This window comes from Urtica dioica, chromosome 5, assembly GCF_054948205.1.
Source record: "Urtica dioica subsp. dioica isolate 48M chromosome 5, U.dioica_male_clone48M_v1_H2, whole genome shotgun sequence".
Classification (NCBI taxonomy): domain Eukaryota; kingdom Viridiplantae; phylum Streptophyta; class Magnoliopsida; order Rosales; family Urticaceae; genus Urtica; species Urtica dioica.
Genome location: NC_142760.1, coordinates 41434674 through 41448016, shown reverse-complemented (window position 1 = coordinate 41448016; position 13343 = coordinate 41434674). Strand labels below are relative to the sequence as shown.

The following is a 13343-nucleotide window of genomic DNA, read 5'->3' as shown; positions in this document are numbered from 1 at the left end:
TGTATGTGCGTGAGAGAGAGAGAGAGAGGCAGCTGCATAGTCGGTCAAGGGATCGTCTCCGCCATGAACGGCAGCGGAGTAAACATCAAGAAAAAGATGCGTGTTGGATGGAGAACAACAAAGACATATATGCTAAATACATTTACATATTTGAGAAGAAAAAAAAAACATATTTTTTTTATTATAACAATAGAAAACCATGAAAATTCAAATAAATAAATAAAAAGATGGTATCATAGTAAATTTGTGACTAAATACATTTATATGACGACAACTTTAAACAGAAGGACTAATTGTGAAAAAGATTAAGTAAGATAAAGGTTTGAGACTAATGACAATTGAAGAGTATTTTGTTAAAAGTTCAAGGAGAAATTATGTAATTAATCCTAATCAATATAAACATATATAAAAAAAAATATATTAATCACTGTTAGACCACCAATCCATTGACAATAAAAAAAACCAATACATGTGAATTGTTTCCGAAGCAATACCTCCATATCACCGTTGGCCATCAAACACAAATAAATAATAAAACAAACAAACAAAATTGTACATAATCGTGTGACACAAAAGTGAGAGACAATAATATATAGTGATGAAATTTCCTGACAAGTGAAGACAAGATAGATCATTGAATTTTTTTTTTTTTTTTTTGCATAAAAAGGAAATATAGATCAATGAAACTTTTTTGATAGGCTATAGATCAATGGAACTTGCAAAATGAATCAAGACATTTACAGCGCAACAAATAAAAATACCAAGCGTTGATATTTTTCCTTCACCCTTTTCCTTGAGTTGATAGCAAATCCTCATCTCCAATCATTGGTCAATGGTCAATCAATCTCAAAGATGTGTATGTAATTTTTTTTTTCTTTTGTTCGTTGATTCTCATGGAGAGAGAATTGGATAGTGCTATGGGTATATACGTAGTGTTTTTTTGGACATTGAGTGTCATCTATAAGGCGTTGATTGTTTTTCCAAGCAACCATAGAACCAAGGCAAGCTCTACGCCAAATATGCTATGCAAAGTGGTTCTGTCCAATGTAAACCCAAATACCGTCACTCCTGCTCTATTGTTCTCAAAATACGTCACTGCAAAGAAAGAAAGGAGAAAGAAAAAAAAATAGTTAAAACACAAAAGATTCCAACTATTTCAACTGTTATTAAACTATAATATGAATTTGTGATATATTTTGTTTTTGACTAGAATTTATCTCCTCGTTTTTAGCTGAAAATATTTATTACTAGTGAGCTAGCCTCTAATTATGATAATTGCGTCGTTTTACCTTACCAATAAAGAAAATAATTTAGGGAAAATTGTGACAAAAATACTCAATGTTTAGACAAAACAATACTTATATACTCATTCTTTTTTTTTTTTGGAAAAAAATATTCAAAGTTTCAAATTTAGTTACACGTAAATACTTTGTCGTTAAAATTTCTGTTTAAACTTAACGGTCCGAGTAGTAACGGACCCACTATAATGTAACATGTGTTATATTTGCCAAAGAAAAAAAAAACTTTGAGTATATAAATAGTATTTTGACCAAACATTGAGTATTATTGCCACCATTTCCCCAATAATTTAAAAACATTTATATATTTTACAAATTGTAATGGTTTTAGGAATTTCGCTAAAAATTTCTATGGTCATTTTATAGTAAAAAATATTAAATTAATACAATTAATAAGTGACCATTATGTGTGCGAAATCGGATTAAAACATTTAAGAGGAGTATATGTGTTTCGACTTACCAAGTGCTTGTCTCTTTTGAAAGGAAATAGTGCTATAAGCGTAAGCGGGGATAAACTTGGTATTATCCAAATCATCTTCTTCACCCTCGGCCTCTTCTTCTTCGCCGTCGGAATCTCCTCCACGAGCCTCGTGCTGCGAGGCGAAGGGGTTGTGTTGGTGGTGGGCCATAGGGGTCTCGCCTTCGATCCCGTCGAACGTGTCCAACGTGGCACACACGTGCCACTTGGCGGCCAAACACGTCACCGATTGTGCTTTGTGCGTGATTTTCGTCGCGCTTCTTAGGAGGATTAGAACGGCAACCACGAGTGTCAAAGAACATAGCTACGCCAAAAAAAAAAAAAAAAAAAAAAAGCGCCGAAAATTAGGTAATGAAATACTCGTTCTCTATAATTACAAAGAAATTGGTGTTTTTGAATAATGATTTTTTTTAGTAAACTTTAGCAAAATTCGAAGATGGTATGTTAAAAGGAATCTAGAAACCAAATTGCTAACGCTCTTGATTCTCTTAGCTACGATATTACGAAATGGGATTATAGCTAGGTAGCCAAATGAATTAATAAATTTGTAAAAAAGTGAAGGTTTGTCTAAAATTAATAACATAATCAAAATTTACAAAATAGTGCTACTACTACATGTCAATAAGTTTAATCTAATGATATTATGTTTTTTTTTAAATGCAATTTTGGCTATTTTACTAAAATTTACAAGTATTTGTTGCAACTATTCAATTTTCTACTCATTTTAAGGATCTAACTTAAGTTTCATTTTTTTAGGAAAATATATCACCAAACCGAAATTAATTAAATTAACTTCGGTTTGGTGGGATATTTTCCTAATAAAATAAAATTTTAGCTATATTTAAAGTATTGGCTGCGAACCTAATTACCCTATAGTATTTATAAATTAGTTTCAATCGGCTATTTTGTATAACTTTTTCTTGCGAAATTGATATGTAAAGTACTTGCTTAACCACTTAATGTTACCGAACTAGTAATTAACCGGCGAATCACTATGCGCAAACACGTCATAAACCAAGTAATCATTATAATTAAAAAAAAAATTACCGCAAGTTCGCCGGCCCTGAAAACGTTGAGCTCGTGCTTGTTCTTCGTGGAGATGAGCAACGAAGCAAACTGGCTTCCGGTCACGAGAACGAGGGCCCACAGAATAAAAGCCCGGAACCTATGGCTGATGATCCTCAAGTGCCTCCTTATCCGAAGGTGCTCCGAGAGCACCGAGGCCACCTCGGAGTCCACGTGGAAGACGGTGGCAAAGTCTTGGAGCCGTAGGATCTGGAGGTGGCAGATCAGACGGAAGAGAACGCATACGAGGAAGATCACGGTGGTTCGGTACAACCAAGAGCAGAGTTCCATTATGCACGCCACCACGTCGCTCACCACGACGTTTCCCAAGAACGGGATTTGGGATCCCCCGGAGGAGTACCACCATATCTTGTACGCACTCTCGGCTACGAAGCACGGAATCACAAAAATTGAGAGAATTTTCAGTGATCTCTGCAATTAAAACAAAAATAATAAAATATACATGAACAAAACACAATCTAATTCTTAGATTTATACGTTTATAATTCAACCTTTTTTTTTTCTTTTTCTTCTCCTTTGATAGTGATAAGGTTAAAGTGAACAAAGATTATGAATTTAAGATTTGTTGTACAAGTTAGAGATGTCATGGTGATTTTAATAGTAAAACTACATAATAAAAAAAAATAAAAATAAAAAAACAAAACAAAAAAAAAGTGTGACATGATATTCTTAATTGAGTTGTTAAAAGTGATTGGGATTATGGCCAGCCAGCCAGCCACACGGTGTTGATAGTGTTTTACAGATCTAAGTGCACAACAATTTTGTTAAATTATTTTTAGCTAATAAAGAAAATGTAACGTATTTTTTTTTTTTAGTTATGACAACTGTGGTGCAACTTGATAGTGTTCTATTTCAATCATGGCGAAACATAAAAATAAATTCACTTTTTATCGAGTATTCAGAATCAGATACAAGATTTGACAAATCATCGAGCCAGAGGCATGTTCTAGCCACAGAAACAAAGCAAAAAGAAACAAATAATAAAGTTTCAGTATTCATGAAGTAACATTTTTATTTTTTTTTTTACTTTTTCTTGGGAGTTTACAGATACAACATATACAAGAATAAAGTATTTGTAGTTCATGTTCATATCATATTTATTTGAGAGAAAAAAAAATCAGACAAATATCCAAAAGAAATTTGTGGCTGGATATAATTGGACAAGACAACCATATCGATTTAAAAATATAACTGGGACCTTCAAAGCGCTTCATTCCCTGTACGATTTCTTTTTCTTTCATTAACACCTAAACTTTTACTTTCTTAAGAAAATTATAAAATATAAAATAATCCATTTTCTTTTTCATATGGTTTGATAAAGTCAATCCTCTACAACTTGATAGTCGGCGTTATGATCAAGATTTTTGGATCATCAAATCCCCATCTAATTCACACACATTTTCAGACAAATATACATGAATTTAATCAAATAAATTAACACATCTATCCTAATCGCAATGACATACTAACTATAACCATCTCTATCTCATCACTACAAGTAACGAATAATAAATGACTGTAATAGTAGAATTATATAATATTGTGACTCAATACGGTAAAGAAGAACAACTTGATCAAGTTTTTTAAGGATCATAAAATTTCAGACAAATGTATTAATTAAATAAATAAATAAATAACCTCGTCGATCCTAAATTCCTAATCCGCAAAATGACATACTAATTAACTACAACGATCCCTAATCAATCAATGGCGATAATTCTAATTACACAGCAATAGTTAGGAAATGAAAAGAAAGAAGAAGAAGAAGAAACTGACATTGAGTTGCAGAGTATAGCTCCGGCGAACAGTCTCGCTATCGTCCCAAAGCTTATCGAAGAAGAGGAATCGCCGGAGTCCGTACCGCCGGACGAAATTGGAGAGGCAGACGAAGGAGAGAGTCGCGACGGCGGAGAGAGAGATTTGAACGACGGCGTCGAACGGCCGATCGTGGCGGGAATCGCAGGCGGAGCAGGCGAGGAGGAAGTGCGAGGCCGCCGGAACGGCGATCGTGAAGACGACGAACACCGCCCAGGACAGACACGCCGTCGCCGCCGTGGATTGGTCGACGCACATCCACCGGAGGTACGATCGGAAGCTCCGGAGCTCGTCCTGCGCGTGAGAAACGCAGCGCGTGAACTTCTTGTTGCTTCCGTCCTTCTTTCGGATTGACGACGAAACGACGATCGAATTCGCGTCGTTCGCGTTGGCCTCGCTGTGGATCAGAGGCTCTTCCATGGCTTCGTTCGAGAAATGTGCTCTGCTCATGATCTTCTTCTTCGAGAGGAAAGAAGAAGAAGAAGCATTCGAGGTTTAATTTGTTTGGGTTTGTTTGAGATGTGTGTGTGTGTACTGTGTATGTATGTATATTTATAGTAGGCGGTTTATTTATTTATCTATTGTTATTGTTTGTTTTATTTTGTTAAAATTAGGAATATAAAAGAGGGGAAATAAATTATTGGGTGTGCGAAGGAGAGATTTGGTTTTTCAGAATTGACCTTTTTATTTTTGTTAAGAGGCCGTGAAGGTCTTGTAGTAGTAGTACACGGGAATTATGCCCAAAAATATGTATTATATTATTTTAAAAAAATTAAGGAATTTATTACTATTGTTTTAATATTTCATTCATACATGCAATCTATTACATTAGAGTACAAATTATAATTTTCATGGATATGTTTCTACATAAAATTCTTTTTTATATATATATATTTGGTATTGAATTATGGTTTTCCCTCGGATTATTTTTTTTCATATTATTTTAATTTGTATCACAAGTTATCAAAAACTTTTCCTTGAGAAGTGTGAAGATCACATTGAAGGTGACTAAAGTCTAAAAGTTGGATGATGGTTTAGAAGTAAAAGTGTATGGAACTTTAATTACTCCTCTTCTTCGATAAATGAAAGGGAATGCTATTTTTTTTCATAGAAAATGGGAGGAATGCATATATGTCGTTTATATTTTGATTACTTTAATCTCAACATGTTCCTTTCTAAATCAAGTTCTATCTCTTAAATGAGTTTTGGCTGTTGTTAATGAAAAATAATAATTTTTTAGGGATTTATCTCTTAAATGATTTTTGGCTTTATAAATGACGAATGTATAAGCTCAAACATTAAATATATATATAATAATAATAATAATAATAATAATAATAATAATAATAATAATAATAATAATAAAATGTATTTGATAGGAAGTAGGACTAATTATAAGAAGAAACAAAATTATAGTTATGTAAATTTGATACACTCTTTCTAGTTATAATTATTAAATTTATATAAATGACTAAAATTGCGGATGAAATTGATACTATTCGTTTATCTAATTATTTTTGCAAACAAACTAAAAAATCCGGGGAACATGGACAGTTTTAAATAGTTATCTCTAATTTAGCAAAAAATAATATAAAATAGATCTCTCTATTTAAAAGTAATATTCGCTGGTGACTGAACAACTTCGGTGCAACGTGTTCGGTCATATCCAATATAACGGTGCCAAGTGGGTTTTCAATAGAACAAAGCATATTTGTTGTCTATTTGTTCATGTCTCTTTCAGTTTGAAATAAAATAAAATAAAAATTAAATAAAAGAGACTTACTTTGTGCAATAACCATTTGCCGAACTCATAACTTTACGCCTACATTTCATGTTCTTCTAGTTAGCAAATCATTTGGGAACACAATAATATTTACTAAAACCACTTCGTCCAAAATAAAATAAAATAAAAATGAAACCTTTGGTCAATGAATTTTTTTTTAACTGCTTCGTTTTCGTGGGATTATGTGATTGGCTTAGCTCTATATATTTTCATGGGATTCATTTGGCGCTAGTAATTGTATTAGCTGTAGATATCGGTTTTATAATGTGATTACTAACAAATATTGAGCATCTATGGTATGACTCATCGGTCTATTGTATTTGGTATATGAATATTTAAGTTTAGGATATTTATAAACCAATTTTTACTAATCAACAATCAATTTATATGAACATGGGATGTGTCTCCGATGCCATCATCTAAAATCATATAAAATAGAAGGCCTTATTTTATTTCTTGTCGTTTTGTGGATTCATAACACTTTAGTTAAATGGGGTTGATTGTTTAGTGCAACACATTATAGTTTATGTTGTTTAAATTTGAGATGATTAAGGGTATTTTGTGTTTATTGGAACAGCTGTGAATATTCATGGACGATGCATGTGATTTTTGAAGTTCATGTAGTCCTTGGCTAGCTCAAGTAATGATGTCTATGATCACTTGCCAATATGAGACAAGAAAAAAAAAAGTAGAAACTAGTGACCCTTGTTCAATTGCATGTGAATATTCTATAGTTATCTATTGTTAAGAATTAAGTTGGATTTCGGAGAAACTCCAATACTAATTTCAAAGGGTCAATAACTCAAGATAAATGAAGCTTAATGTTAGAATATATAAGAAATAAGAGAATTTCATTAATGAATATATAGTTAATGATGAATATTGAAAACTTAGAAGTCTCGCACTTGCTTTTTACATACGATAGCCTTGTGTTCTTTCTTGCAAGTATGGAGGATTGTGAGGCGGTTGCGAGGAGCCTTGCCATGTACGCGACTGCCTCGGACCAAGTCATTAACCTCTCTAAATCGGATATCTGCTTTGGGTGTGACATGTCTGAAGAGTTGAAGGAGATGATCGCTAACCATCTTGGGGTCACGGTCACTACTTGCCACTAGAAATAACTTGGTTTTCCCACTTTTTTGGAGATGAGGGAAAAAGAGCCCGTTGCTTTTTACGTGAGAGGATTTGGGATAAAATCAAGTCATGGATAGAGGACTTTGGTTTTTGCATGGCGGGAAAGAAGTTCTCATCAAATCGATCCTTAAGACGGAGCGATCCTTCGGGGCAGGATACGTGTGTCGAGACTCTAGAGATATGGTTATGGCTTCGGGTATTTATTTAGACGCCACGGTTTTTCTCCTCCCCTTGCGGAAGCTGCGGCTATTCTTGAGGGGGTGACCGTGGCATGCCAAAATGGGTGGGAACAGACTCTCCTCCAATCGGATTGCCTGGAATTGGTCAACACCATCAAGAAGGAAGCCATTCTGCCGACGGAGTTAAGGACTATTTTAAGAGATATTAAGATTTTTTCTTCTAACTTCTTGACTTTCAAGGTTACGTTCCTTTCTCGTTCGTGTAATGGAGATGCCCATAATTTAGCCAATTATTCGCTTAGGGTCGAACAAGATGTTCTATGATCAGGAATTGTCCCGCTTTGTGCTTTAAATGAGATTATGGTGGATCATAGAAGTTTAGGAGAGTATCTCTTGTAACCATGATATTTCTCTGTCATTTAAGTGAGGGGTTTAATGCTCTTTGTCTGTGGTACCGTCCACGTTAAAAAAAAAAAAAAATCGTGTTATCATATGCTCAAATGACAAATGACAAATGACAAATGCAAGCGATAAAGCCCTCAATTTAAATAAAATTTACAAGAATATACCACTTCTCATTCTTATTTCTAGTTTTTTTCCTTGTTATATATGGTTTTATTTCAACTATTTTTTAATTGTTTGCAATTTCATTTAAATTATCTTAATTGTTGATAGTTTCATTACCGAAAAAAATATTCCTAGTTTTGATATTTCATTTGAAATAACGGCAATGTGAAAAAATATGGGTATTAAGGAATATTTGAAAAACTGGATGCTTTCATGGAATAACCCTCTTTAAATAACTTATTTGTGGGATTCGCCATTATTTAATAAACTTGTTCGAAATGTGATTTTAGTGGAAATTAATCCAATCCCTCAAGCATTTTATTCACTTTTTATTACCAAAAAATATTCTTATTGTTTACGGTTTTATTTGACTTTTTTTTAACCATTTCTTGTTTCATTTAATTTTTCTTTACTATTTTACAATTTATATAAAATAAGGTAAAAATTTCCTGAAAATATGTGGACTGCTTGAAATTTGAAATGCAGGGAATTCGAATCTTCAAAATTCAAATGGGGTATATGTGTAAAATTTACAAGAATTTTAAAAAAGTTCGTGTTATCATATGCTCAAATGACTTCGAAAACTGTTCAGTTCATCTTACTTTCCAAGCGGAAACCAATGACAAATGCAATTACTTTGTTTTTAATATTTAGGATAAAGGAGTGTAACCATCAAGAATGCATATTTAAAACTATTTCAATAATAGTGAAGAGTTTGATCATGTTTTACACTAAAACATTTATATCCATTTTTGCATAGTTATGTGTGTTCACTTGACTTCTACTCATATTTATTCTTCATCTTTTAAATTTGAACACTTTCATTTTCATTGTTGGAGAATTTTCATCATCAACATTGGATAATTTAATGGGAGAATGCAAAAGACACTTAGATTGGAATTTAGGTCAATGGTTTTTTAGATTATCCGGCCATTTGATCCTGAAATATCCAAATATTTGTAAATATGAAAACAAAAGAATTTTTATATATTAAAATGTTTTTAAACTATAAAATATACTTACTTGAACCATAGAAATGCATAAAAATGAAAATTTTACCTATGTACTCATGTATCCTCAAGATCCTACTCACCATGAGTAGAGTTCTACCCGCATAAATGAATGGATAAAGTGCGGATATTACCCATTAAAAACTATATGGGTATGAGTAAGGTATGATTTTTAAGTACTCTACCAAAGACTCTACCCATACGTTACCACTTGAAATTATTATTATATTTATGAATTGTTATGCAAATTTTAGTATACGTATTTATTAATTTAATTTTTTAAGATTTTTTTATTTAAGTATTTTTTTAGATTTATTTATTTTTATCAATAAATTTTATATCAAATAAGTAAAAAAAAAAAAAAATACTCATAGGTTACCATGTATCCCCTAGTGTTTTATCCAGGCCCATTAAAAATAAATGGGTATGTATGGATAGAGTATGATTTCTTTTTTAAAAAAATCGCGAGTAGAATATGATTTTGCATGACTCTATCTAAACCTTACCCATTGTCATCCCTAGGACGCCTTTCAGCAGTTCCATGCCAATTCGGACCTACCCCTAAGTGGTCGGGACCCGGCCAAATCCAAAATAATGGCCCAACAAAATATGCGTTTCTTTAACGAGAAAATTACCCGAGTTACCTCAATTTAAATAAAATTTACAAGAATATACCACTTCTCATTCTTATTTCTAGTTTTTTTTCCTTGTTAGATATGGTTTTATTTCAACTATTTTTTAATTGTTTGCAATTTCATTTAAATTATCTTAATTGTTTATAGTTTCATTACCGGAAAAAATATTCCTAGTTTTGATATTTCATTTGAAATAACGGCAATGTTATAAAATATGGGTATTAAGGAATATTTGAAAAACTGGATGCTTTCATGGAATAACCCTCTTTAAATAACTTATTTGTGGGATTCGCCATTATTTAATAAACTCGTTCGAAATGTGATTTTAGTGGAAATTAATCCAATCCCTCAAGCATTTTATTCACTTTTTATTACCAAAAAATATTCTTATTGTTTACGGTTTTATTTGACTTTTTTTTAACCATTTCTTGTTTCATTTAATTTTTCTTTACTATTTTACAATTTATATAAAATAAGGTAAAAATTTCCTGAAAATATGTGGACTGCTTGAAATTTGAAATGCAGGGAATTCGAATCTTCAAAATTCAAATGGGGTATATGTGTAAAACTTCAGTAATTGTAATTATAAGGGGTTAAGAACAGACTGAAAGATACGATTGACCCTTTGGGTCTATGGCTTTCCAGTGCAGCCCAAGAAAATGACATCATGGATATTCACTCAGTTGAGGCCCAATATTTATTAGCAATTTCAAATGGAAATTTCAGGATATGAACACAGCCAGGCTTGTGCACAACAATCTGATATATAGAAAAGAAGACAAAACCCGAAAAAGCATAAGAAGACAAAAATGATGAGAATCTAAATTGGTGGTTAGGCCGAAGGGTCTAACCACATTGGAAACACATAATTTTTTTTTTATTTTTTTTATTTTTTATAGATGACTTTCCCCAATTTCAGAGTCCTTTCCTTTGGTCAATGTTCAAAATGGGCAACATTGTGTTGATTTTTATTTATTTAAATGATTTAATTGACATCACTCATCACCATTTGTTTCCACTATAATCAGAAAGTAAGTCGGAGATGGGATATTAGATTTAGACCAAATAAGCAATACGAAGTATAAACGCGCACACAAAAATTATATATAAAAAATAAAATTTGCATGGTTATTTATCACTTATCTCTTTGGCCTTTTTCCATTCAAGTTACAAACACTAACACAAACACGATTTCAATTACATGCCTTCCAAAAAATACTCCAATATAGATTTGAAACCTAAAGCAACTTTTGAGAGTGGTGAATTATCAAGATTTTCTTTCATTGGTGAAAATAAGGGTCAAGTTATTAAGGCGTGTCAATTGAACTTGTATCTTTCAAATACCACATTCTAATGCTGGCTCTTTATCTGAATCACGAATATAAAATAAGAAACGACAAACAAAATCGGAATTATAGGAGATATGTGTCTGTAAAATATTGGTAAGAAACGATTAAAGTTGAGTAAATCTTTAATAGAATAGATCCAAACAAAAGTGATTTTATTTTCTTTCGACTATCCTACACCACTTATCAATTGTACATAATACTGCAAGTAAAGTAGGCAAGTCATGAGAAAATAAAGAAAAAATATATACATATCATTAGATATATATCCAATATCCTTCACTTTGCTATATCACCAAAAGCTACAAGAAGATCAACTTGAACGGGGAAAAATCTAGAAAAAGAATGTCACTAGGCAATCAAGATTACATAAATGTAAATAAATAAATAAATAAAAATTCCACCACAAAACGCTTTAAAAGTGAAGGTATAAAAGATTATAGGCAACCAATAAATAAATAAGCAAAGAACCTCCAAATATAAATCAACATCAAATGAACTCGCCGCAAAAACCATGTAATTAGAAACGCAAAATCTAAAGAGCAAGCAACTTTGGAAAATATGTAAATCAAGTTCTAGATTAATATCTTGCGATGTTGTTTTGAACCTTTTTGAAGCTTCAATTAGCTTTACCTGAACAATGACAATGGGAGAGAAACAATGTACTTTAATCCCAAACACACCTATAGATATAGAATATAGATACATATATGTACTTGTATCGGAAGAACAAGATGTCATAGAACTTGGAATTTTCTCTCTTCTCTTATACAAAGTACAACATAAAGATACAACAACTATGATTAATTCCACAGCAATGGATATGATACTCTTCTTCATAATCTCATCTTCTCTTCTAAAATCAATATATAAAAAAAAAGTTAAAAAAAAAAGAAAGTAAATTCTCTTTTTGTTCTTCTTCTTTCACAACAAGATCATTCATCCTTAAAATTCATAACCTTATGCAAAGTTTTTCTCTTCTTCTTCTTCACTCTCGGCCATTATGATTATAACATTAACAAACAAACAAAAAAAGATTAATTAATTCTCCGATCATTTATCATCATCATCAAATGTAATCAAAGACGCAGAGCCGTACAGTGCAGATCGTGGCCGTCCATCAACGAGACCTCATCCAACGGCGGAAAATTCAGATCGAACATCAACGGTTTCCTAAACGAAGTCATCGTCGTCGTCGCGATCGCTCGCTCATCGTATTCCTCGCGATCACCGTCGATCACCGACGACGATGAATCGCAGTCGCTGTGGCAATCCTCCGGCTCCACCGGCGGCGTCCTAGGGTACCTCCGCCGGGAAGAGACCGCCGGAGCAGCCGCCGATCTCGCCGCCGCCGCCGATCTCGGTCCGCTGAACGATTCCAGAGTCGAGCTCAGGCTGCTCGTCGTCGGACGCTGAGGATCGGCCGACGGAGGGGCGATCTGGTCTCGGAATCCGCATCGGAACTGCGGCGGAGCGTCGACGCGCGTGAGCGAGGAAGACGAATTCGGCGGAAAGTTCGTCTTCGCCTTCGGACCGCGGAGCGTACGCGCCGCCGCGTCGTACGCACGCGCAGCGTCCTCGGCGGAGTCGAAGGTCCCGAGCCAGACTCTGGTCTTCTTCCACGGATCTCTGATCTCGGCGGCGAATCTTCCCCACGGCCGTTTCCGTACGCCTCTGTACCTGATTTCCGCGACCATGGCGTCATTTCTCACCTCCGCCGGCAATACGGCGTCGTTCCTCTTTCCTCGCCTCATTTCGGAATCTCTGAAAAAAAAAGAGAGATATAGAGAGAGAGTCTGAGGGATTGGATGTTCTATGTACAGAGATAGGAGAGATAATCAAAGCCTGGTTTTCATGGAGATAGAGAAATACAGAGAGAGTTTGGGTTTGTTTGGGAAGAGATTGGGAGGAGAGAGAAAGCGATGAGAGAGAGGGATAGGTGGATGGGAAGAGAACTGGATGGCACCCAAAACACCACCACCTTCTCTTCTACACATAAATAAATTAAATAA

At 33.7% G+C, this 13343-nt stretch overlaps 2 protein-coding genes across 2 annotated transcripts; both read right to left on the bottom strand.

Annotated features, from left to right (window-relative positions):
* Nucleotides 1–673: 673 nt before the first annotated feature.
* On the bottom strand, nucleotides 674–5259 carry LOC149398596 (extracellular ligand-gated ion channel protein (DUF3537)). Its single transcript, XM_089615665.1, has 4 exons — nucleotides 4639–5259; nucleotides 2824–3273; nucleotides 1759–2080; nucleotides 674–1095 (listed from the first exon to the last, which is right to left on the bottom strand). Exons 1-4 carry the CDS (start codon nucleotides 5125–5127, stop codon nucleotides 959–961), a joined length of 1398 nt encoding a protein of 465 aa, XP_089471791.1. The 5' UTR covers nucleotides 5128–5259; the 3' UTR covers nucleotides 674–958.
* A 6760-nt stretch (nucleotides 5260–12019) lies between these two features.
* LOC149398595 (ethylene-responsive transcription factor 3-like) lies at nucleotides 12020–13343 on the bottom strand. The gene has a single exon (XM_089615020.1). The coding sequence runs from the start codon at nucleotides 13083–13085 to the stop codon at nucleotides 12411–12413; it is 675 nt and encodes a 224-aa protein (XP_089471146.1). The 5' UTR covers nucleotides 13086–13343; the 3' UTR covers nucleotides 12020–12410.